Genomic DNA, 25,645 nt, shown 5'->3' with positions numbered 1-25,645 from the left:
TCGTGAACTCTCATTTGCTGTTGTGAAAAAGTCCATTAATTGTTTATCCAGTTTTTTCATAAAACATGGTGCTCTTTCCAAGATGTGAATGAGGGAAGGAGGAGAAAGCTAGGCTCATTCATTTCATGGTGCTGAACAAACCCAGGGCAGCAATGGTGAAAACATGAGGTGTGTCAATATTTCTGGTCATGCAGGGGATGGGAGTTGGTGCTGGTTTGAGGAATGCTCCATACTACAGATGGACAAATGAGGGCAGAAAATTATGCAGATAAACAGGTGAATATTAAGCTCTTTATTCTATTTGCAGTGTATTTTGAAGTGCTCTATTTTACATTTTGCAATATTCATCAGTATGATGTTCACTTATAGGATTATTTCCCAGAGAACCCAGTGCGGGAGGCGAAAAATAGCTTGCTTTACAATTGCCCCTCATTACAAAATACATGTATATGACTTCTGCATCTAAATCAAACAGAAGAAAACTAACATTTTGTGTACCACTTATGCAGTCCACATTATGTCTTGTTTTGATTTTTCTTTAGTCTGAGTAAGTTTTGCTCCGTCAAAACTTGAATATCTCTTTGAATTGAAATGTAGACAAGGTTACAAGAACTCTATGGATGTATAAAACTATTGGTGAATCCATTCCATCTCTGTCTTAACTGTTGCAAAAGAGCTTCAGTAAATCACACCCAACATTATATATGAAAACAAAAATGTTGGAAATACTCAGCAGGTCAGGCACCATCTGTGGAGAGAAACAGTTATCATTTCAGGTCAGTGATGTTCAAAACATTAAAGCTGGGACTTTGAAGCTGTCCAATAGCTCATTGATATTCAACCGACATTCTGTGGATTGGTTTACCCACATGGTCCTATAAAATGTTCTTAGAAAAGAAAATGGTCTTTATATTTCTGGATTATACATTGTAATATTTATGACTTCTAAAATGAGAAGGGGACCTACAATAATTACTACATGTTGTATTCTCATCAAAAATGTGTTTTACAAGGAGAATGTCTTTATCTGTTTGAAGTGAGCCACATGTTTAAGTAACCTTGATACATGGAACCTTACATTTTTTTCAAATGTTTTTTTGGAGCAATCATAGTGTATTGTGCTGGAGGCTGCTTCGAGCAAACCCCTACACTTACTCACTTCTCATCTTATACAGGTCTGATTCAGGTTCCAGAAAAAAGAGGAGGCATAGGTAAGCATAGAAAATCATTTGATATCATTGTAAAGGTTCATTAGCTGCCTACTGTGAACGACCACACAACCTGTTGGGATTAGAATTAGTGCTGTTGGAAGTATGGGTATTGGCTGGTCTCCTATGCTGCAGAAATTTTAGACCTTAATGACCAAGGCCTATGTACAAGATGGTTTTCTAGATCAATCTGTTAATGAACCAACTTGGGCACTGGTTAGCTTAGATCTTGTATAATGCAGTGAGAAAAAGTGAATTAATAACTTTGTAGTTAAAAGGGGCTTTCAGGGAAAACCACTGAAAATATGTTGGAAATTTTTATAAAGATGGGAAGTGATTTAGTTCATTTCAAAATCAAAGTCTTAAAACTGAGCAAAACAAACTACAAAGGTATGACTTGACTGTGCTAAATTGGGAGGCTAGAGTAAAAGATAATGACAGTAAACAAATAGTGGTAGCATTTCAAGAATTAATGCACAGTTTACAACAAATATACATATCCCTTGTAAAGCACCAGAAACCAACGGGAAATGTGGTCCAACCAGGGCTACCAAGAAAATTTAAAGGTAATATTAGATCAAAGTCAAGTTTATTGTCATATGCACAAGTACATGTGTGCACAGATGCAATGAAGAACTTACTTGCAGCAGCATCACAGGCACAGAGCATCAGATAAGCAGCATTCACAAGAAAAACATAAATTATATACAATTTTTACAAGGAAACACAATTAGAACAAAAGTTAGTCGAAGGGAAGTAGCTGTTCTTGAACCTGGTGGTGTGGGACTTAGGGCTTCTGTACCTCCTGCTCGATGGTAGCTGTGAGAAGATATGCATGGCCCAGATGGTAGGGATCTCTGATAGATGTTGCCTTCTTGAGGCAGCATTTCTTGCAGATATTACTGATGGTGGGGAGGGTTGTGCCTGTGATATAATGAGATGAGTCCACGACTCTCTGCAGTTTCTTACGCTCTTATGCATTTGAATTGCTGTAACAGACCATGATGCAACCAGTCAGGATAATTTCAACAGTACATCTGTAGAAGTTTGTTGGAGTGTTTGGTGACAAGCCGAACTTCCTTAACCATCTAGGAAAATAAAGATGCTGGTGTGATAGCACAATGCTTGTGATTGAGGAAAAGGCTTCCAAAAAGAGCATTAGGAAAATATCTAAAATTGGAAAAGGATGGCTGAGATGTTAATAAGGAAAAGGATGATTGAATGTGAGATCTAAGAAGAAGCATTGAAAAATGTGTAAAAGCTTCTATAGATGTAAAATACAAAGATTAGTGGGAGTTCCTTTCAGCCTGAGACAAGAGAAATTATACTGGGGAATAAATAAATGGCAGAGAAATTAAACAAATACTTTACTGTCTGTCTTCCTAGAAGAAGAAATAGTTGAGAACAGTAAGTCTATAGTAACTGACAAACATTAGCTTATAAAAAATGTACATGAGAGGTTAATGGGACTGAAAGCTGATATATCCCCAGGACCTGAAGACCCTCATTGCAAAGTTACTAAAGAGGTGCTGTTGGAGGTGGTGCATGCACTGATTGTCATGTTCTAAATCTTCATTTATTCTGGAGTCATTCCCACAAATTGGAAGAAGGCAAATGTAACCCCACAATTTAAGAAAGGAGGGAGAAGGATAATTGGGAAATAAAGATCAGTCATCTCCACATCATGGAGAAAACACCAGAATTTATTAATAAGGAAATGGTAACTGAACTCTTTGAAAATAATAAGACTGGGAAGAAGCAGCATGGATTTACAAAATGGAGCTAGTATTTGGCAAAACTGTTATAGAACATAGAACACTACAGCACCGTACAGGCCTTTCAGCCCACAATGTTGTGCCGACATCTTATCTTGCTCTAAGATCTATCTAACCCTTCCCTCCCACATAGCCCCCCATTTCTCTATTATTCATGTGTCTATCTAAGAGTTTTTTAAATGTCCCTAATGTGTCTGCCTCCACAACCTCTGCAGGCAGTGTGTTCCATGCACCCACCACTCTCTGTGTAAAAAAAAAACTTACCCCGACATCCCCGTTATACCTTTCTCCAATCACCTTACAATTATGTCCCCTCGTGTTAGCCATTGTCGCCCTGGGAAAAAGTCTCTGACTGTCCACTCGATTTATGCCTCTTATCATCCTCTATCAAGTCACCTCTCATCCTCCTTCACTCCAAAGAGAAAAGCCCTCGCTCATTCAACCTATCCTCATAAGACATGCTCTCCAATCCAGGCAACATCCTGGTAAATCTCCTTTGCACTCTCTCTAAAGCTTCAACATCCTTCCTACAATGAGGCAACCAGAACTGAACACAATACTCCAAGTGTGGTCTGACCAGAGTTCTATAGAGCTACAACATCACCTCGCAGCTCTTGAACCCAATACCCCAACTAATAAAAGCCAACACTCCATATGCCTTCTTAACAACCCTATCAACCTGCGTGGCAACCTTGAGGGATCTATGGACATGGACCCCAAGATCCCTCTGTTCCTCCACACTGCTAAAAGTCCTTCCATTAACCTTGTATTCTGCCTTCAAATTCGATCTCCCGAAGTGTATCACTTCACATTGGTAATTGATTTATTATTTTCACGTGTACTGAGATACTGTGAAAAGCTTTGTTTGCTTGCCATCCAGACAGATCACGTAGTGTTACAGTTACAGAGAAAGTGCAGTGCAGGCAGACAAGTAAGGTGCAAAGGCCATGATGAAGTAGATTGTGAGATCAAGAGTTTAACTTTTAACGTATTAGAGGTCCATTCAAAAGTCCTATAGTAGTGGAATAGAAGCTGTTCCTGAGCCTGGTGGAATCTGTTTTCAAGTTTTGGTATCTTCTGCCCAATGGAAGGGGGGAGAAGAGAGAATGACCCAGAGTGGGAGGGGTCTTTGATTACGTTGGCTGCTTTCCCGAGGCAATGAGAAGCGTAGACCAAGTCAATGGAAGGGAGGCTGATTTCCACGATGGACGGCTGTGTTCACAACTCTCTGCAATTTCTTGACTCTTGGGCAGAGCAGTTGCCATGTATAGCTTTTTTTAGATTGTAAATAGCAGAATATATAACAGCACACCAGTGGATGTGGTGAATTCAGAAAGCTTTCAATAAGGTGGCAAACAAGAGATTATTAAATAATTTGGAATACTCCAGAGGATTGCGGAGGCTCGATAACTGAATGCCTCCAAGGAGGGTAGCTATTTTGTTTGAGAAATAATACAAAAGCAGGCACAATGAAGGTAGAGCAGGTGCAAGGTGCTGAATGTCGCATTCTAGTTTCTATTTCTTATGTTCTCATACATGAGACAGAAAAAGTAAGTGGAGGGAGAGTGGTAGAATTTTGAAATTTCCACTCAGTAACAAAACATCCGTTCCAAAGACAAAAGTTGAAGACTGCTTTATGTGCTGTGGGATTGGTTAAATGTTTTGCAAATAACTGGTTTGCTCCACTCCTTTTACTGAAATATAACAACACAGGGAGGAAACAATTGGGACTTGCAAATATAGCCGTGGAATTTTCAAACAGATTGAGCTGGAAAGGTTTGTAACGGCAGTGCTCTTCCTCTGTGTCATTGACACTTCTGTCAGTTCTAATCTCATGGAGCAACACTGGTATCCATGAAGTGCCAGTAAACAATAAATAATCAGAATCTCAAAGAATTCTGACTACAATAAATGTTTAAGTTGTATTTTCAATCCATACTAATGTCTGAAATTACGATTTAAAGGCCACAGTGCAGTATAATAAAAATACTAAGCGAAGGGAGCAGGTGAGATAAATCCTCCAGAAGTTATGGTTAGGTTAACTGTAAGCTTTGCCTTGAAATTCAGTTGCACATTTTTTGGAAGCTAAAACATTGTTGCAGTTATCAATAGTACCAAATCAAGTTCCCTCAAAACAAAATTATGAAAGTGGTCAATAACAAGATTGTAGCAGCACAACGGTTTTTATACACTAATGCGCTAAAAACATGATCTTCACAGTTTTGAAGGGACAAGGTTAACTTTATTGCATTTGCTACCACTTCACTGCCCAGAGATCAGAGAGGGCAGTCAGCCCTCAGTGACACACTGCTCATGGTGGCTGGCCAACAACAAATTCTACCATGACCACCATGAAGGAGAAAGTGGCTGCAGGAGAGAGGGACAGACCACAGTGTTTTGCAGAGAGGAACATAGAAGTACTGTCCAGTGAGATGCATGGCAAGGGGGAGGTGCTGTGCACTGGATGCACTAGGTGACAGGTAGCTGCTCGAGTTGTTTACTCTAGGAGTTCTTACTCAGTGGAGCAGTGTCATGGAGATTTAATGACCTCCCAAGATAATTCAAGTTTAGGTTTGAGACTTACAGACTAAAGGTGATGCTGTCTCATACTGATGCACGTATCGAGAGATTGAGAGACAGGCAATCACACACCACACCCACAAACCGTTACTCGAGCCACACACCTATTCCTCTCCCACACTACTCTCACCCCACCATTAATACTCTAATCCTCCCACAAATTAAAAGAACAGTAGAAAGGTGACTTGACACCCTTCATTTCCTCCACTGAGGCTAAACAGCAATAAGTAGGAGGGAGACCACCCACAGTGGAGGCACCTCACCAAACCCTAGGTGTAGTGTCTCACTAAACTGGAGGAGGCAATCCTCACTCATAGTCACAGAGATCCAAACCATCTCACAAGCAGAGGCTACAAGTAGTTTGCCAAGTATATTCATTAACATGATATTGTTATGGTTATTCCATCCATTTAGTATTGAGCAGCAGTATCCATCTACGTTTGCACTGCTCCAACGCTGTAGTGGTGTCATGACACAGATAACATGGGCAACTCTTGTGTTTTGTCTTTCTGGGTTATGAGAAGAGACTACATGTTTCCCCGCACTAGAACAACAAGGTAGAGAGCGGAAGAAGCATGAGGAGATGCAACAGAGAGCAGAGCAAAGGGAAAAGAGAAGGATGATCACAGTACATCCATCAGATCTGACACCCCGTGGCACCATGTCAGAGACTGGTGCCCTGAGGAACGAATGGGGCTTGTCTGACAGGGAGATGCAGCGGAGTGACAAGGTTGATGTGAATGGCACAACAGAATGGCGAGGACGTTGTCATGCCTGACTGGCCAAATGCAGGAGATGAGGAGGAGCATGAAAGAGTCCATCTCTGAGCTCTTGCTGGAGGTGGTACAGAGCCAGGAGTCCAGAACCTTCACCCTGGAGGTGGTGCACACATCATTGATGGGTGACAATTCTGCCTGCTGATTCAGCTGACGGGTGCTGTGGAGATACAGGAGGAGGCCACATAAAGACTTTCTACTTCTATACAGTTCCACACTGATATAACTAGAGGTCTGGTAGCTGCCACACAGGAATAGCTTGAAGCTTCGGGCTAGAATTTCAAGTGGGTCATCAGGGTTATCTGCATGGGCTCATAAGAAAATGGAGTCACACTTCAGTATAGGGGCTCCACAACGATGAACGGCTAGGCCTTTCAAACCCCCCTACAAGGTGGTTAAAAGGGTGTTTAGTTTGATAAACAAATGTATTTTTTGATTTTACTTTGGTATCAGCAATTTCCTAACGCGTTCTCAATTAGGGCACATAACATATTTCACTGTGCAGAGATAAGTTACACTGGTGTGGCAGCTGCTGGCATTTCTACATCTCCTGTGATCCCTTGCCTAGTAAGTTTGTTAAGGTGATGCATTTCAGGACAGTATGCTTGAGGACACCCTTTATTGCTGCTAGACAGTGAGAAATGTTTTGGCAAATGAAGGTGATTGCCTCACTGTCATGCAACAGTGATTGTAAAATAATTTTGATTATGTTATAGCTGCTGTATTATTCCAGTGATGAAAGAGTGATACTGATTTTTACTTTTTGGATTCTTCTTTTGAGCTTGGTCTGTTTTCATAAACATATAATGGTACCTTTGACAGAGATACTCCTATGTGATGCTGAAGAATATGAGCGTTATTGCATGGAGAGATGAAGCATCTGCTCAATGTTGCCCCTTCTCTGGGATCCCCCCTCCCATGCATGGGATTTAAAGTGATCAGAATAGCTAATATAGCATTAGACAGAAGAGATTGCTTGAGCAAGATCACATGTCAATACAGCGATCAACTCCAGCTGGTGGACTGGAATGTCATATCTCCATAATTACAACCTTGAAAACCTGAGCCTGCAAAGATGTTATCAATCAGAAAGATCCAGGAGTGATGTGGTGTCTCTGAAGACCCTGTGTGCATGAAGTCTTCACAGATAAATATACATCTGCCTCCTGTGTCGACTCCGCCTGAATCATCATCAAAGCGTTCACTGCTGATGTGCTGCAGGTCACAGAATCATACGGTACAGCACGAAACCAGCCCTTCAGCCCACCACACTGCGCTGACCTTTTTGACCAACGACATGGGGAAAAAAAGATTCTACTTGCCCTATCTATACTTATGATTTTATCAACTCAGCCTGAGAGAGGTTTATAAAACCTCTACCCTCAGCCTCCTTCCTCCAAGGAGAACAAGCCCAATCTATCCAATCTCTCCCCATAACTAAAGTCCTCCAATCCAGGAGACAATCTGGTGAATCTCCTCTGCGCCCTCTCCAGCACGACCACATCCTTCCTCTAGCGCGGCGACCAGAACTGCAGACTGCAAGTGCAGTCCAACCTATGTTTTATAAAGTTGCAACATAATGTCCCAACCTATGAAGGCAAACACGCCATATGCCTTCTTCGCCACCCTATCACTTTCAGAGAACTGTGGACTTGAACCCCAAAGTCCTTCTGTTCTTCAACACTCCTTAACTCTCTACCGTTCAGTATATATTGTTCCCAAAATGTATCTCCTTGGACTTAGTGGGATTAACTTCCAAATGCCAACGCTCCACCCAACTTCCCACCTGAACTACATCCTACTGTCACCTTAGACAAACTTCCTCCCTATTCACAACACCACCAACTTTCGTGATGTCTGCAAACTTACTAACAATTCCTCCTACATTCACATCCTAGAAGAACTTAAGTTGTTACTATCTATCACAGACAACCATGGTCCCAGCACTGATGCCGTCAGTACACCACTGCTCACAGACTCACAATCAGAAAAACATCCTTCCATCACCATCCTCTGCCTTCTATCACTTGGCCAGTTTTGGATGCAATTAGTCTGTTCACCCCGGATCCCATGTGCATTAAACTTCTGATCAACCGACCATGCGGGACCTTGTCAAATGCCTTAGCAAAGTCCATATAGACAACTTCTGCAGCCCTGCCCTCATCAGTCTTCTTAATTACCTCCTCCAAAAAAAACTCCGTCACATTAGTGAGGCAAGATTTCCTCTGCACAAAGCCAAGCTAACAATTCCTGATCAGCTCCTGCCTTTCCAAATGTACGTAAATCCTATCCCTCAGGATTTTCTCCAATAATTTCCCTAACAATGACATAAAATTCACAAGCCTATAGTTACTTGGCTCATCCCTGCTGCCCTTCTTAAATAAAGGAACTTTATTAGTTATCTTCTAATCTTCTGGCATTTCACCTGTGGCTAATGAAGATGCAAAAATCTCTGACAGGTCCCAGCTACCTCCTCTCTTGTTTCCCACGGCAACCTCAAATAGATCTCATCCGGCCTGGGGATTTATCAACCCTTATGTGTCCCATGACATGTAACACATCCAGCTTCTTAATCCTGATCTGCTCCAGATGATCCACATATCCCTTGCTGAACTGTCTTCCAACTCCTCCTCCTTGATGAATACAGATGGGAAGTATTCATTTAGGACCTCACCCACATGGCCTGGCTCCATACATAGACTACCACTTTGGTCGCCAGGGGGCCCGCTCTTTCCCGAGCTACCCTCTTGTTCTTGCTATACTTGTAGAAGGTCTTGGGATTCTCTTTAATCCTACCTGCCAAGGATATTTCATGGCCCCTTTTTTTGCCCTCCTAAATTCTCTCTTACACAGTCTGTATCCCTCGAGACTCCCTCGATCCCAGTTGCCTATACTTGGCATATGTTCCCTTTTACTCCTTCTCAAACCTTCAATATCATTTGTTATCCAACATTCCCCAATCTTGTCGTCTTTACCTTTCACCCTTTCCAGAACATCCTGGCCCTGAACTCTTAGTGAGTCTTTTTTAAAGCCTTCCACTTGTCAAATGTCATTTTCTCGCAAGCATCTACTCCCAATCTGCTTTTGCCAGGTTCTATCTTATGCTATTGAAATCAGCGCAAGACTTTAACTTGGGGACCAAACTTATCCATTTCCATAACTACCTTGAACAGTGTCAATCCCACTGAGGCAACTATTGAATGAGTAGTTCCACATATAAAAACACTACAACAAGCACCGTCTGGTAGTTTCAGCACACTCTGGACTTTGGGAAGTATTTGAGCAGTCTGCAGATTTATTGTTGTCCTGTGAGATCTCCCAAATCAGTGGAGTGTCTCTTTAAATCAGGAGTTAAGCATGAATGTAATGCACTGTGCTTCTAGTACTCCTGAGACTGTTCCACAATAATTGTTGCTTGGAGCTCTGAGCTCCGGTTTATGTCTGTATGGGTTGAAATGTTCATTGCATGAAGAGTGGCTTCATTCTGTGTACATTTGATCGCAAGAAAACATCAGGAACGGGAAATAGGATCGTGATCATATGTACTGCTCCAATTTTGCAGTTTATATGATTTCACTGGCACAATTTATTCTGGGTAAAATCAATTGAGGATCACATAGCACTGACAAAAAGAGCATGAGACAAAATCCCACTGCCTAAATTTTATTTCCAAATTGCCTTTAACACATCCCTGCACAGGTGTATTATTAATCAAAATTTGACACTCAGACACAGAAAGAAATATTAGAACAGAGATTGAAACATTGGTCAGAGAGGACCTACAGTCTGATTCTGATTTGGTACAGTCATTTTTACCACAAATCCCTCCCCAGCCTCCCATCTCATTCCTTCTCGACACAGGACTGCTTCCATTCTATTTGGAACTCCCTCCCTATTCTCCTTTAACTACACCCCTCTCAGTACCTTGTAAAAAAAATCTCAAAACCTTTTTCCTAAATGTAGTTTCAACACAAATTAACCTTTTACTTACTGGCTTATCAGACATTTTTATTATGTCTACTTGCAAAATATCATGGAATATTTCCATTAGTCTATTTATGTCAAATGAAGATTATTTTTCATTGTGTGAATATACTGTACAGTAGCAAAGGTGCTTATAGGCAATAGATTTATTTTGTGTTACATTGATTAAATTTCGTTGCTTCGAAATAAAAACGGGCAGTAAGAGCTTCTATATAAGAACACAAGAAAATAGGAGCAGGAGGAGGCCATCAGGCCTTTCAAGCCTGACCCACCACTTAATATGATCATGGCTGGTCTATGATGGCCTCAGCTCCGGTGTCAAGGGTAACGGGGAGAAGGCAGGAGAATGGGGTTGAGAGGGAAAAGTAAATCAGCCATGATTCAATAGTGGAGAAGACTCAATGGGCAGAATGGCCTAATTCTGCTCCTATGTCTTATGGTCTATTGTTCCCTTCTGTGTCATTTCTCTATCCCCCTCTATTCCCTGATTTATCAAATATTTAACTACCTTCCATTTTAAATACTATTAATGATCCAACTTCCACCACCCACCAGAGCAGCGAATTCCAGAGACTCACCACCGTCTGCAAGAAGGAATTTCTACACCCCTCAATTCTAAATGACCAGCCCCTAATCTTGTAGTTATGTCCCCTTGTTCCAGACTCTCCCATTAGTGAAACCATCCCATCTACCCTGTCATGCCCCCTTAGGATATGTTTGAATAAGATCTAAACTCTTCTAACCTCCAAGAAATACAGGCCCAAACTAAAATTAGTCTCTCTTGGTAGAACAACCCTTTCATCCTAGGAATTATCCTGGTGAATCTCTTTTGTACTACCTCCAATGTTACTGTATTTTTTTTAGGTAAGGGGACCAAAACTGAGCCCAGTGTTCCAGGTGAGGCCTCACCAATACCCTGTACAATTGCAACAAAACCTCCCTGTTAGAAAAACTTCAACCCCTTTGCATAAGGGCCAAAATGCTATTTACCTTCTTAACTACTTGTTGGACCTGCCTGCTAGCTTTTTGTGATTCATGTATTAGAACACCTAGATCCCCCTATACACTCATTTGTAGTCTTTCTCCATCTAGATAATAATCTGCCTTTTGATTTATTGATGTGCATGGCTTCCCCACGTGAAACCCCATTTGCCACTCTTTTGCCCATTCACTCAATCTATCTATATCTATTGCAGAATCACAGTGTCCTTATCACACCCCCTATTTTTGTATCATTGACAGATTAGGAAACCTTGCATACTGTTCCTTCCTCCAGGTCATTAATGTAAAGAATGAACAATTGTGGGCCATGAACTGATCCCTGGGGTACTCCACTCATTATCTCTTTCCTGCCTGAAAAGGACCCATTCATTGTAACTTCCCGTTTTCTATGAGACAGCTAGTTTTCAATCCATTCTAACACACTTCCTCAGATACCATGGGCTTTTAAGTTAAGCACACTCTTTATTTGCCACCTTGTCAAATGCCCTATGGAAATCTAAAAACACTACATCTACAGTTTCCCCTCCATCATCTCTCCCTGTTACATCCTCAAAGAATTCAAGCAAACTTGTCAAACTCCCCATGACTGCATGGGTTTCCTCCGGGTGCTCCGGTTTCCTCCCACATTCCAAAGACATACGGGTTAGTGGGTTAACACGGATGTAACTGGGCGGCGCGGGCTCGTTGGGCCAGAAGGGTCTGTTACCATGCTGTATAAGTAAAGTTCTAAAAGTTTTAAAAAACCATGTTGAGCAGATATTATATCCAGCTTTCCTAAATGATTAGCTATTTCCTCTTTGTTGGTTTGATTTTCAAAGTATTATGAGAGTCTCGGATTTGGCGATATAACAGTAAATTACAGCCATGCCTTTCAGAAGTTCAGAAATATTTTATTTTCATACTTTATATGCAAAAACATGTTGACACTCTCTTCAGCAAACATTGTTCCTACAAAGTCAAAATTGAGTTTTTTTGTATCTGCACAAGTACATGTGTGCATAGGTGCAATGAAAAACTTACTTGCAGCAGCATCACAGGCACAGAGCATCAGAAACACAACATTCACAAGAAAAACATAAATATAAATTATACAAAATTATACATCTTCTCTAACCATGCTTCAGTTACTACTTACTACAGATGTCAAGCACAAATAGTTTTTATATTTATACCTTATTGAACGGCTTTAATAAATGTATGAATTATATTGGTAATTTAAATGGTAAATGCGTAAAATAATGGGTGGTCACGAATCCAATTAAAAATGTTGCAGAACATTCAAGAAATTGTAATCCTATATCTGATGAATGGAAGCAACTCCCCTGTGACCTGGAAGTACTTCATGCAGGTGTTGCAAGCATATTGTGGTAAAGTATATCGTTCATCAAAATTAGCTGCTTTCATTATAATGAGCAGCAGAACTAATCCCTTGCTGAGAACAATATTCGTATTTTAATTATACGTATTGTGGAATCGAGTCTGAATCATGTTTGAAATCTAGGTAAATCTATATATTGGACCATTTTTTATACTCCCCTGATTTGTGTTCTTTTTTTATTCTTAGGTCCACAAGCCCTAAAAGCAAACGCAAAGACAGAAGCAAACAAAGAAGGCGGTATGTTTAAATCATTAGTTTATCACAGCAGGAGTTCAGCCCTCTAATACAAGCTGCCCCCTGTGTTCAGAGATGTCTTGAGTGCTGTCTGTTGGTCCAGAGTGGTTCTTGTGCCTTTTTGGAATGGCGTAGGTGCTCAGTGCAGGGTTCAGGATAATGCCAAGTAATCAAGTTAGACAGCCTTGTAGAGCTTGATTTGTCGTCTTAGCTTTCCTCATCTTTTCTCTTCATTTCTACAGTTCTAATGACTGATTTAAAATATTGAGTGAATGTACATTAATAAAAATGCAAGAACCTAATCTGATGTAATATATCACCTAAAAATGACCAACTGAACAATATAGCACCTAAAAATGACCAACTGAACAAGATTCTAATCTGACCAATAGAACCCAAGTATACAAAGGGATCAGAAGTCTTATTGCCAACCATCACAATGTCATTGTTACCTCGAATACGTTCCACCAACTTATTTGAGCTGTATATACGACTCTTGGTCTTTCATTTTGGGTTCAAATTGTTTCCATTATCTCTCTTATGCTGGTCAGCTTTCTGGTGAGAATATCACACCTAATGCATTGTTGTACAGACCAGTGATGCTGGGGATGCATTGTAACAAAAGTATCAAAGTTAGACAGCCATGTAGAGCTCAGTACTTCACATGTTTTACGTTCTGAAGACACAAGAGACTGCAGAGGCTGGAGTCTAGAACAAAAAGCAGAACGCTGGAAAAACTCAGTGGGTCAAGCAGCATCTGTGGAGGCAAAAGGTGTCAATCTATGTTTTGGGTCAAGACTCTGTATCAGGACTGAGAGGAAATAGGAAAGGTTGCCAGTAAATAGAAATAGCAAGGGAGGGTGGGGGTTGGTGGTGGGATATAGGTGGTGAGGCTGGTTGGCTTCACCATAGCAAATGGAGAAGGCTGAGGGCAGACAGGTTGGTGTGGGGTTTTGGAAGGAGCATTAAAATGACATGTAACTGGAAGCTCAAATGGCCATTGCGAATTGGAAGAGCAACAGCTCATGTTCCACTTGGGTAGCTTACAACCCAATGGTATGAACGTTGAATCTTCCAGCTGCAGAACCCACACCCCTAGTGTTCTCCTTCCACACACTCACCTGTCCACTTAAGTGTTCTTCTTCCTTTGTTCATCCCTCCCATCCCCTCCCCATCTGGTCCCACCTGTCATGGACCAGCCTCAATCCCACATCCCATCATACTGTTATTTACTGACAGTCTTTCCTGTTCCCTCTCAGTCCTGATGCAGGGTCTCGACCCAAAACATCGCCTTCCACCTTTTGTCTCCGCAGATGCTGCTTGACCCCCCTGAGTTCCTCTAGCATTCTGGTTTTTTTTTCTTTTACGTTTGTTTGTTATCTTTCTATTGCCATTTTGCAATATTTTACTTCTTATTTCTGTAGCTCTTGTGACATTGGTTCAAAATATACAATAAATGTGCAGTTTAAGCTGCATGGTGGAAAACACATGGAATTACTTTGGATGATCCCGTGCAGTGGTGTTTCTGTGCTCCTCCTCTGCATCACTGTCAGGTTTGTGTCCTCGGCAAAATAGCAGAAAACATTGTAAATACTCAGCAGGTGAGGCTGCATCGGTAGACGAGGGATCAGAATCAGCATTTCAGGTTGATGGCCTTCTGTCAAAACTGGGAGAAGTTAGAGGTAAACAGATGCAGAGAGATAAAGACCAGGAGGAAGGAACAAAAGGGAAGGTCTGTGGTAGATTGGAAGCCAGTCAGAAAGAAAGCAGCACAAGATCTTTGTGTTTTGAAATGTCAATTAAATTTAGGAACATAAAAGCAACTCACCGCTGCTAGATTTTAATTGTTAAGGTCAAAATTGGAAGTTGTACCATTGTTGGACACTATCTGCAATACTGCATTTGGTTTTGACCACTGCACCTCAGGGAGGATGTATTAGCCCTGAGCGACATGCAGTGTTTATTCAATAGAATGATATCAGGCCTAAAAGGAGAAAACTATGATGAATAGTTGCATAGACTCGGCTTATAATTCCTCATATGAGAACTGAACCGTTTAAGACGATCAAGTGTTTTCATAAGATAGATGTACAGAAACTATTTCCTCTGGTGGGACATTTATACCAGTGGGGTACAATAAAATTAGAGCTCTGCCATTCAAGGGTGATGGGTAATTTTACGCAGCACTTCTTTACAAAAATGGTAATGAAAATCTGGAACTCTGTCCGTCATGAAGGTGTTGAGGCAACATCAATTAAAGATTGATAAGACTGAGAGATTTATGTTAGCGAGGGCACTGAGTAATATGAAACCATAAGAAAGTAAATTAAGGTGCAGATCCACTGTGATCTGTCTGAATGTTGGAATATGTTCAAGGTGTTGAATTGTCTGCTCTGTTCCAATGTTTAAAAAGGCTTTTCACCTGTTTGACAAACTTGTAATACAGCAAATACACTTACTAGTATACTAGGAACAATTACTGAAGTATTTATAACTTTAATGGTTCCATTTTATGAGCATAGCACCTAAACTCGTTAATGTGTGAGGCAGATATGATAACTACAATAATGTACACCTGAATATACTGTAGCACTAACAGTGGAGTAGAGAATGATTACATTGATTTTGAGTAAGTAGAAGTAATGCCAATTCAATAAATAAATCACATACTGATGAATATTTCAAATAAACCATGCATGTGTATGAAAAACCCTTTACTGGTTGGCCACAGTTTCAGACCCAAACATTTGACTGCTTCCCTGATTCACTACATACAATTTTTTTATTAATCCATTGTGGTAATTATAATATTAATACAGTGATCATTCAAAACAAATTCTGGTGGATTAGGTATTTATTTTCCAATTGGCATTATATGTTATTGCTACCATCGACTACAAAATGTGCTTGTGCCTTCAGTTGAATTAATAGTGTATGAATTTAAGGTAGGGTCTGATAATGTTCCAGATCCAAGGCCAATTTAGAAGGGCAACCTTCAATTCCAAAATTGGCGATGATAGTCAGGAATGTGTAAAAGGCAAAGGTTAAAAGAGCACTGCACCAGCTGGTAGAAGGTTGTATGCATTGTACATGTGGGCCTTTAAGGCTCTGCTCAGAACTGGGGGCGGTCTGCTCACAGCTGCTGGATCTGGCAGTATATTAATACTGATACAGTGTCCCATTACGCTGGGAAAACCAACAATGATGTTTTGCGAACCTTGTATTAGATGAGCATCATCTTTATCAGGCTTTTAAAAAAACTGTTAGGTTGGCATGTACACTGTTTTAGTGTTAGTAAAAAAAAAAGCAGAAAAGGAATTTCTAGGTTCTGCTATTTATTTTTAAATGTACTTGAAAGAGAATAGGGCAGACATTATGGCAAATACATAAACCATTATCACTGCTGGTTTTGCATTCTCAAGAGATCGAAAAAATGAGTGAAATTTTAAGATATAACCAAGGCCTCTCGGCATGTAACATTGGTCACAGGTAGAGATAAAGACTATTTACTCAACAAAAACTATTTACTCAAAACCCTTTTTTTAAATTTTTGTATTACCAAAAAGTTGTTTGATAGAGTCCAGAAAAGCACATGGCACTGATGTCTGGATATACGATTACTGGGTTACCTGTTGGCTTTGGGGTACTCTTGAGAAGAGACAGAGGGGATATGATAGTAATCTTATTACGATTTACTGGGCAGCACATTGGTGGAGTGAGTGGAGCTGCTACCTCCCAGCTCCAGTGACGTAGGTTCAGTCCTGACCTTCCCATGCTGTCCATGTGCAGTTTCCACATCCTCCCTGTGATCTCATGGGTTTTCTCTGGGTGCTGCAGCTTCCTTTTGTGAGTTGAAAGGTTAACTGGCCATTGTAGATTGCCTCTAATGTGTAGGTGAGCGGTAGAATCTGAGGAGTGGATGGAAATATGGGAAGTATAGGTTACAGGGAAATGGAATTGCTCTGTGAGCTAGCATAGACTCAATGGGCCAAAGTGACTTCCTATATTGTGAGGAAAAACGGACATGGCCAAAGACTCGGCCAACTTCTGTTGTGCAAGATTGGAGGAACTGAATATTAAATTAAGGTACAGAATTTGGACAAGAATTCCTAATAGTAGTGGGATAGAGATAGGGGCTGAATGACTAGAAGGACTGATAGAATAGGTTTGAAAGATGTAATAAGCAGGATCAATTGCTCTTTGGGAATAGATTAAGTGCTATTAATACGATGTCCAGCTGAAGGGTCTCAACCCGAAACATCGACTGGCCATTTCCCTCCACAGATGCTGCCTGACCCGCTGAGTTCTCCAGCATTTTGTTTGTTGCTCCAGATTCCAGCATCTGCAGTCTCTTGTGTCTCTATTATTATCATCATTTAGTTTGTGAATTAATAATACCACAGGACCTGTTGGAAGGTTTGAAAAAAATGGGCTAGATTAACTTGAAGAGTTTTTATCCTGTTGGAGTTAAGAGTGAATTAGAATCCATGAAAGGATACATTGAACGTGATCTCTGGAAGAGTGAATAGAATAGGTAACACACACAAAAAGTGCTGGAGGAATTCAGCAGGTCAGGCAGCATCTGTGGAGAGAAATAAATAGTCAGCTTTCGGGTCGAGACCCTTCATCAGGACTGGCTGGGCCTTGTTCTGTGTTCTTGCCAATAACATGACATGGAAAGTATTGCAGGTAGCTGAAAATGAAGGCAGGCTCAAAATCTGGTTTGAAATGCATTGCATGTTGAGGCAAGATGCAGAAATCCTTAATACTCTTAACTTACAAGTATATTTTAATCTGAGTTTTGAATTTTCAATTAACACACAGCCTCAACAGCTTTTTGAGGAGGAAGTTCCAGATTTGTACTATTCTTTCTGTGAAGTACTTCTCGACCTCTCACCTGATGTTTAAGGTCATGCGCTTGTTCTGAATTCTTCTACCAAAGGAAATGTTTCCTCTTGATCTATCCTTACAAAGCTTTTAATATCTTAAATACATCAGTTATATTACACCTTAATCTTCCTAACTCAGAGGAACGTCAGCCTTATTCTTGCAATTTGTAATCATAATTTAAATAATGTATTTTTTTTGCGATGGTAGTTGATGGAAATTAAAATTTTTACATTACAAATACAGGTGGCCCCTGCATTATGGCTGTTCGGACAATGGAAATTCACCCTTACAGAATTCACAAATCGCTACCCAAAAATTTGAGATATGGGATAAAATTCACTCTCACAGAAGTTATGTGAAAAAAAGCAAATAAATCAACACAAGGTTTATTTTTCTTAACTTGTATTTCTTGACTGCAGCTCTGCGTTACAGAAAATTGCGATATGGCCTGTTTTCTAGGAACACGTCCTCCCAATAACGCAGGGGTCACCTGTAATGATGAAAATGCTGATTCATTAAATATTCAGTTGTGTTCTGATTGAAAGGTAGATTCCTCTTGAGGGGCTGTATTCTGAATTGTCTGCTGATGATACTCTTTTCCAATAATCTATTGTCTTGAAATTCCCACTGTTGACTACATCTTCAGGAAAGGACATTGCTTAGTACGGTCTATATCTCATGCATGCCTCATTTCCTCAGTAGGTCACCCAGTGAGTCACCGCCTCGGAAACCACACAAATCACAAAGCTGTTGCAGCTCCCGCAGTGTCTCTGCATCTTCCGTACGTAGCTCCTCCAAATCTCTAAGCAGGTCAGTATTACATGCCAAAGATTCTGCTGCAATACTGCATTTTTTATATGTGGTCTATTTCCTCATCTTTACATAATGGAATATTTCATTTAAGTATAAAGATTATAGGTCATTGTAACCTAATCCTGGAAGCCAACAATTTATCCATATAAAGTGCTAAACCACAGAACTTCCAGCATTTCGTAAAACAGAATTGGGTGTTACATAACACCTACTATTACAAATCTTTTAAGTTTTAACAGATGGGAGTTACAAATTGGGAATATTCTGGTGATAAAGCTTCCCCTTGACTAGAATCATATTAATGCTGAATTTCTATCAACAAACATAACTTTCTGATGTTAATTATAAATTCCTATCTCCATTCATAGAATAAAAACTTTGCTAATTTTGATAGATATTAGTCTTGTTCTATAGTATGATACAAGTTGTATTGCTTATGTTATTTGTTCAGTGCAGAACCCTGCATTCAGTTCCATCATGGTTGATAGAATTAGATATTGGGGAGTACTTCAATGTTTCTACACAGCCTGGTCAAGAGGAGGTCTTATCATCACAGCATTCCCAATTTGTCCCTCCCATCTGTTAAACTTTTAAAATTTGTTTCACAGCAGGTTATATGTAACAGCTGATTCTGTTTTATGAAATGCTGGAAACGTTGTGGTTTAGAAATTTATATTGCAGCCCGCTGCAGAATGTAAGGGAATAAAAGAGATTGGAGAAAGAGAGTGACAAGAAAGAAGTATAAATCGAGAGAGATGGAGACCAAAAGATGGGGAGAAAGTGAGGGACAAAGAAATAGAAGAGAGGAGGAGATATAGCAAAAACATTATTGTACTGTTTCTTAACTGTGCATTAAAACTGCTTTAACACAAGGTTACCTCTCTAATTGTTTAGTGACCCTATTAATACATTATCATGATCTCACAAGTAAATAATGACATAATCTGAAAAAGGACAAAATGTATCACTTTAAAGCAGGAATGGGACTATGTCTTATGCTTTCCATCTGAGCCTATCTGACCTCCTTTTGCTTCATCTTGACTAAACATGTGCAACAAGGGCAGCTATGACAGGCGTACTCACCTCTACACATTCAGTTCTGCATGTAACGAGATCTGTACAGCTGCCAGCCTATGCTCTCTCTGGCAATCTAAATTAAATTTCTTCCCCTCTGGTTTCCAAGTCAGGTTTGAATTGCATCTATGCGTCCTACTTATAAACTTGCTGTTTGTGAAGATGGACTTAAAACATGTGAACAATACCTCAGAAGACGAGCTAATGATAAACTGGCTTGGATTTTCCTTGCGAAGGCAATTCAAAAGGCAGTCATACCAGCACCAAGGTCCTGAAACCAAATGACTAGGCCCTGACCAGCAGCAATGCAGTCCAGTGACATCTCTTGATCAGAACCATCCCCGCTTACAAAATCCTTCTGGAACTTCTGACAGATGCCAAAGTCTACCTAATGGAAGGTGCAGCCTGCCACAAGGCTGCTTGGCGTCAGTCTTGGACATGTGTGCCACTTGATGCAATAATTTAAATGTCATCGAGGCTTTTCAGTGTTTCTGATTATATCTGACATGAAGAAAAAAAACAAAAATAATTAAAATCAAAGTAATTTTAAGAACTTAAAGTTTCTAACAAATGTTTAAAAAATCAGTCAAAAACATAAAAACACTTCCTTAAATCAAAACATCAAATAAAATGCCAACATTTTTCTAATCTTTCTTTCCACAGCTCTCTGATTCCTATTCGAAGGAAAGGTGTATGGATCCTGCAGCAGGTTAACCTGGCACATGACCTGAGAGTAGATTTGCCATTGTAACTACTGGAGAATTTCAGCAAGTTACTACTTTGCTATTGTACTCCAGAGGGTAAATTGCCCCTAAGCTCAGCTTTTAAATTTAGGACTAATATATTTATGCCAGGTCCCAAAACATAGACATTTACATGGAATTACTGGCAAAATTCTTGCAATTAAATTGCCCTGCTTAAAATACTCATTTTCTGAAAACTTAATGCTTTCTTGCTGTAATCCTTTCCCCACATTGTTGATGAAACAAGAACGCCATGGAGGATTTGGCTGAATTTAGTTTAATGTTTTCACCCAATATTATTTGAGCTTCGCTTTGTCAAGCAAAGGAGAAAATAAACTTAACAAATAAATATATTGCAAGTATAAGATAACACAAATTAAACTTTTTTTTAAATTAAAAGTTGCGTAAGAGCCTAAGAGTGAAGCTATGTAGCCTTCTGATTAGATGGCACCTTCTATGAAGCAAGCTGTGTGAAGTGATTGAAGGGCGGAGGGTAGCCTAAAGTGTGCTTGGATCGTATTTGTGAATTTACTGTATGCTGTATTATAATCGAGACTTGGTTGGATCTCTGTATTTTTTTAAAATTTTATTTACAGCATGATAACAGCCCCTTCCGGCCCAATGATTCCGCGCCGCCCATTTTAAACCCCCAAATTAACCTACCCGTATGTCTTTAGAATGTGGGAGGAAACCGGAGCACCCGGAGGAAACCCACGCAGTCACGGGGAGAACGTACAAACTCCTTACAGACAGCGACGGGAATCGAATCCCGATTGCTGGCGCTGTAATAGCGTCGCGCTAACTAAAGTTTCAATGACTAGAAACTAATCGCAGTTCACCCTTTGACCAAGTGTTGGAACTCAGTGAAGACCTTGTGGTTTCCACTTAATCGGCCTCCTAATTTTTTGTTTTCCAGTTCCCACAGCCCATCTTCAGAGCCCAGAACATCACATTCCAAAACCAAGCGCAGTGCTATGCCCAGACAGCCCAAGAGTGACACAAATGAACGGAAACCATGTTGCACTCGATCCAGTCCCAGTCAGTCTCCTCTGCAAGGCCGACGCAACAGATCAGTGACTCCCAGGGAGAACGGACACAAGGGTCCTTCGTGGAGTGACAGACACAGCCCAAGACACAGACATCCACCAAACAGATCACAAGATGTATGTAGTCTTTTCCTTCTTTTCTCTGTTTTTCCTCTTTTCTCTCTCTCTCTCTCTCTCTCTTTCTCCTCTCCAGCCCCTTCCCTCTTCCTCTTCCTCTCTCTCTCTCTGTTCTGGGGGTTTTGAAGCCAGTTTCCGATCAGAATCTTGTGTGTGCTCTCCATTCTCCACCATTGTTTTCTATTTCTCATTTCCATCTGAACAGCATGTGCAGTTCATTAACAGTGAGAATCATTTGTGTTAGCAAATTCCGAATCCTACAAGCTGCAAATTAGCAGAGAGAACCTTGTTATTACCAAAATGTCCTCCCTCCATATGTAAATTGTACCCTTGTGTTCCAGAAATTTGTCAGTTGAAGTGGTGATCATTTCATTAAAGTCTTTAGTGAAAATTATATCCAATTGATAAGAAAAAGTAGGAGAGAACAGAGACAGAACAAACTAACCTTTCGCTAAAATTTGACTGTATTATGGTATTAATATTATTTTCAATCAAGTAGGATTAGGGGATCTCAAGTGTTTAGAGAAATCAGTTAAACTAATATTTTCTCTGAAGCAGGGTGGTTTGCTATAAATTTAAAGGGAAATATTCAATATTATGAAGAGTTTTGGTAGAGTAAATGAAGCAAAACTGTTTCCACTGGCAGGATATAAAATAGTTGACAAAGGCAAAAGAAGATGAGGATAAAAAATATTCTGCAGAGTTTTTATGATCTGAATACATGCTTGAAAACTTGATGGAAACAGATACAAAAGATACTTTAAAAAAGGAATTAGTTAAATAGTTTAAAGGGAAAAGCCATATAGGTTAAACATTGGGATGGGACTAATTGGCTTTTTTATTCCAAAGCAGGATATAATGTAGATCTCCTAAGAAAGTCTCTTTTTCATGAGTTTTTCCTCAGTTTTTGCACAATAGCTCCATTGTAGTGAATTGCAGTCTGCTGGCCATGGGTTCAAGTACACTGTTGGAGAGGCTCAGCAGTGTGGGCACATGAGCTATCCCCAGCACACATCTCCACAGCTTTGTGTGATTGTTGTCTCCCTCATTTTGGTTTAAAGGGGGCAGGGATTACATGAGCTAATGTTTGATGTATTCCATTATTCCTGTACTGTGAGACAAAATACAAGAGAAACAACTTGAAACCATGTGATAGTGAATGAAGGGAGTGAGCTTGGGTTCCAACGTTTAGGGGGATACCATGACTTTTATTGTTTCTACTCATCACTGCCACCATTTTGAATATTCTGATACCCCTGGTAGAAACAAATGATGAAGGAACATTCTGCACCAATTTCAGGATGCAACATTTCAGATGCAGTCATATGTACTTTTTTTTCTGGGTATATAACAGATAATATTTTGTTTGGTGGAACATGAGATGGTATTTTCTAATCCTGGTATAATCCGTGTGTCTCCCACTACTGCACATGCATTTCAGACTTGCATCAAGCCCACCAGCCCCAGCACTCCCGCCCAGAAGCTCTGTTCATTTTATTCCTGTAACGCAGTTGCTTTCCTGTATTTAATCTTTAATCTGAGGGGTAACTCTGTTGTCCAGTAATTATTGAATTCATGAGAAGGTGTACCATAAAGCACGCTAGCAGAGTAATATTCCAAGGAGCTGATATACCAGCATACTCATCATTCCAGGACTCTACTTCCAACATCCGATGCCTCATAAAATTTGAATCTTCAGTTTGCAATCTCGCGGTGGATGAATGTGCCAACCACAGGATAAACATTCCTCTACAACTATAGAATGAGGTTCAAGCAAAGCATGCCCAGAGAAGTTTCATTGACATTGGCCTGAAACCAAGGCTGGTGGTCAATTCACTTCTACCCGCAGCATTTCCAGTTAATGGGTATGTCCAGCATTTACAGCTTTTCACCACTAGCAAGAAGCTACTGGCAAAAAATATCGTGAATTATCAAAAATAGAAGCAACTGTAATAGGCACACAACAGCTGACACTAGTGCATTGCAACCTGGAAACATTAAAGAACATCTTCATCTGTCTCAGAGGCTGAAATCATAAACAAAACACACCATTCACTAACTATATTCCTCAGTCTCCAATTAAATGTATCCCTCTTAAAATGACTGATACCATCAACCTGAAGCTCATCCTCTTACTGTTAATAACAAATATACAGCCTGCTCTGTGGAACACCAGCTGGACACAGGTTGTGCAAGAGTCCTTTGTCATTTGCCTCAGAGTTATAGGAGAGGCACTTGACTTTAGTCGCTAGTGCTAGATGTGAACAAGAGCAGTGACTGCACGTAACTCTGCATATTTAGTTTTGTGAATGTGAGTTCAGCTGGTGGCAGCTAGTCTTGTACATGTTTAGCCTTAGTGACTAAAGATGAATCCCTGTTGGCATTTATAACGTTGATTTCTCCTTGGGAGTACCAGGCCATGGATGCCAACTTGCTGTTGTGTCTCAGCCCCCCCCCCCTTTCCTTTTCTGATTGCCCCTTCCCACTTGAGTTTAGTTCAACTGGAGCTCTTGACATGCAGCATGGTGTACCTTCTTTGCATTTCCATCTTCCCCTCCCTCACGATGGGTTGCAGCAAAGTAACCCATGTCCCTTGATCTGTTATGGTAAAGATAGAATTAGAGATGATGAATGATGTACAGCTTGGTCTACTGGCGTTTTAGCAAGTCCAGAAAACACAGGTAAAAAGTGCATTTCATTGCTATTTTGGTTCGGTTATTTTATAAATTCTTTTAACAAAAGTTCTTTTAAGGCATGTGGTAAAAGTAGGTAAATGAAATTAGGTCATAGATCATTCACAATCTCATTGCATCACAGAAAAGGCTTAGAGGATCAAAAGGCCAGTTCCTGATTCCTACCTTCAAAGTTCTTTTTTTTCAGTTCAATATCACAGTACTTAAGTTACAGAAACTTGTGCCGGTGAGCACACAGGCAAAATCATGCTCTTGGTCTCCTGTTAAGAGCTCATTAGCATTAAATACCTTTAAATTTTCAGTTATTGAAGTGGTTTTGTGTCGTGCTGACTACTGGAAACTTGAGGACCCCTGACAGTCCTGGGATAATTGTAAGATTTTTGAAACAAGATTTAATAGGCATCTCTTATAGTGGGTATAAACCCCACAGCAGATGTGAACCCCCACTAAGTTCAGTCCATGCTACCTGCTAGTTCTTCAAGATTAAAACACTACTCATACTGTAGGCATTAAATGAAATGATGCAACACAGTCAACACATGATGCAGTAGGAAAGCATTGTCGCTAGAAAATATAATCAATTATTATCTGATTGGAGATACTTTATGTAAATCCAGAGCCTACTACTGTGAGATAAGAGAGTAACCAATCATGATGCACAGATAGGCATTGACTATGACAAGAAGAGGGAGTCTGTGCCTATCATTCATCTGTGCATCAGCAACGCCCATTCCAAATGAGTTCAGTGTAATTCAACATAGCTGAAAGTGGCCATGTGAGAAAAATGATCACAAAACACCTCACTCTACCAGTAACAAAGCTTTGTGCGGTGCAGGCTTATAAAAGAGATAAATATTTCCATAGGTACAAGAAATCAGTCTTCAACTCAGACTCATTCCAGTTCCTGTTTAAGGATGTATTAATCCTAGCGTCATCTTTCAGTTTAGAATTTGAACCAGCTGTATGTGGGATCGTTGGAGCTTTACTGCACAGATTACAAAAGGTGCCTCAAAAATTCATTACTAATGTCTCCACATCCTGAGTGGGATATCTGAGTTTTGTTCCAAAATCAGACTCTTATCACCTCATTTTCCTCCTGAAATTTTTCGGGTATCCCACCTGAAATCTGCCTGGTTCCAAAATAGACCGATCGTAAATCAGGGCCTTAAATCTTACTTGACCAGCAGGAATAGTTGGAGGTAAACTGTTACAAATGGGAAAGGATAAGTCTGGGAATCTGCATGGGATTAAATTGGAACAAAAAAAAGCATCGGTACTGCTCCTTTTCCATCAAGTAGAGTGTTATCTGAAATGTATCTGTCCATTTTATTC

The 25,645-nt window shown here is 40.2% G+C and overlaps 1 protein-coding gene across 7 annotated transcripts in view; it reads left to right on the top strand.

Annotated features, from left to right (window-relative positions):
• LOC127581386 (serine/arginine repetitive matrix protein 3-like) overlaps nt 1–25,645 on the top strand; it is a 271,960-nt gene that overhangs the window by 194,924 nt on the left and 51,391 nt on the right. For 4 of the 7 annotated variants that reach the window (XM_052035765.1, XM_052035761.1, XM_052035766.1 and 1 more), the window contains 4 exons: nt 1,176–1,211; nt 12,890–12,940; nt 18,527–18,637; nt 21,374–21,620. In XM_052035765.1, coding sequence (XP_051891725.1) covers nt 1,176–1,211; nt 12,890–12,940; nt 18,527–18,637; nt 21,374–21,620 — 445 coding nt within the window. The remainder of the gene's footprint in view (nt 1–1,175; nt 1,212–12,889; nt 12,941–18,526; nt 18,638–21,373; nt 21,621–25,645) is intronic. The other 3 variants (XM_052035762.1, XM_052035763.1, XM_052035764.1) reach the window with 3 other exon arrangements.

Source organism: Pristis pectinata, chromosome 21 (assembly GCF_009764475.1).
Source record: "Pristis pectinata isolate sPriPec2 chromosome 21, sPriPec2.1.pri, whole genome shotgun sequence".
Classification (NCBI taxonomy): Eukaryota; Metazoa; Chordata; class Chondrichthyes; order Rhinopristiformes; family Pristidae; genus Pristis; species Pristis pectinata.
This window is presented reverse-complemented; position numbering and strand designations above follow the sequence as displayed.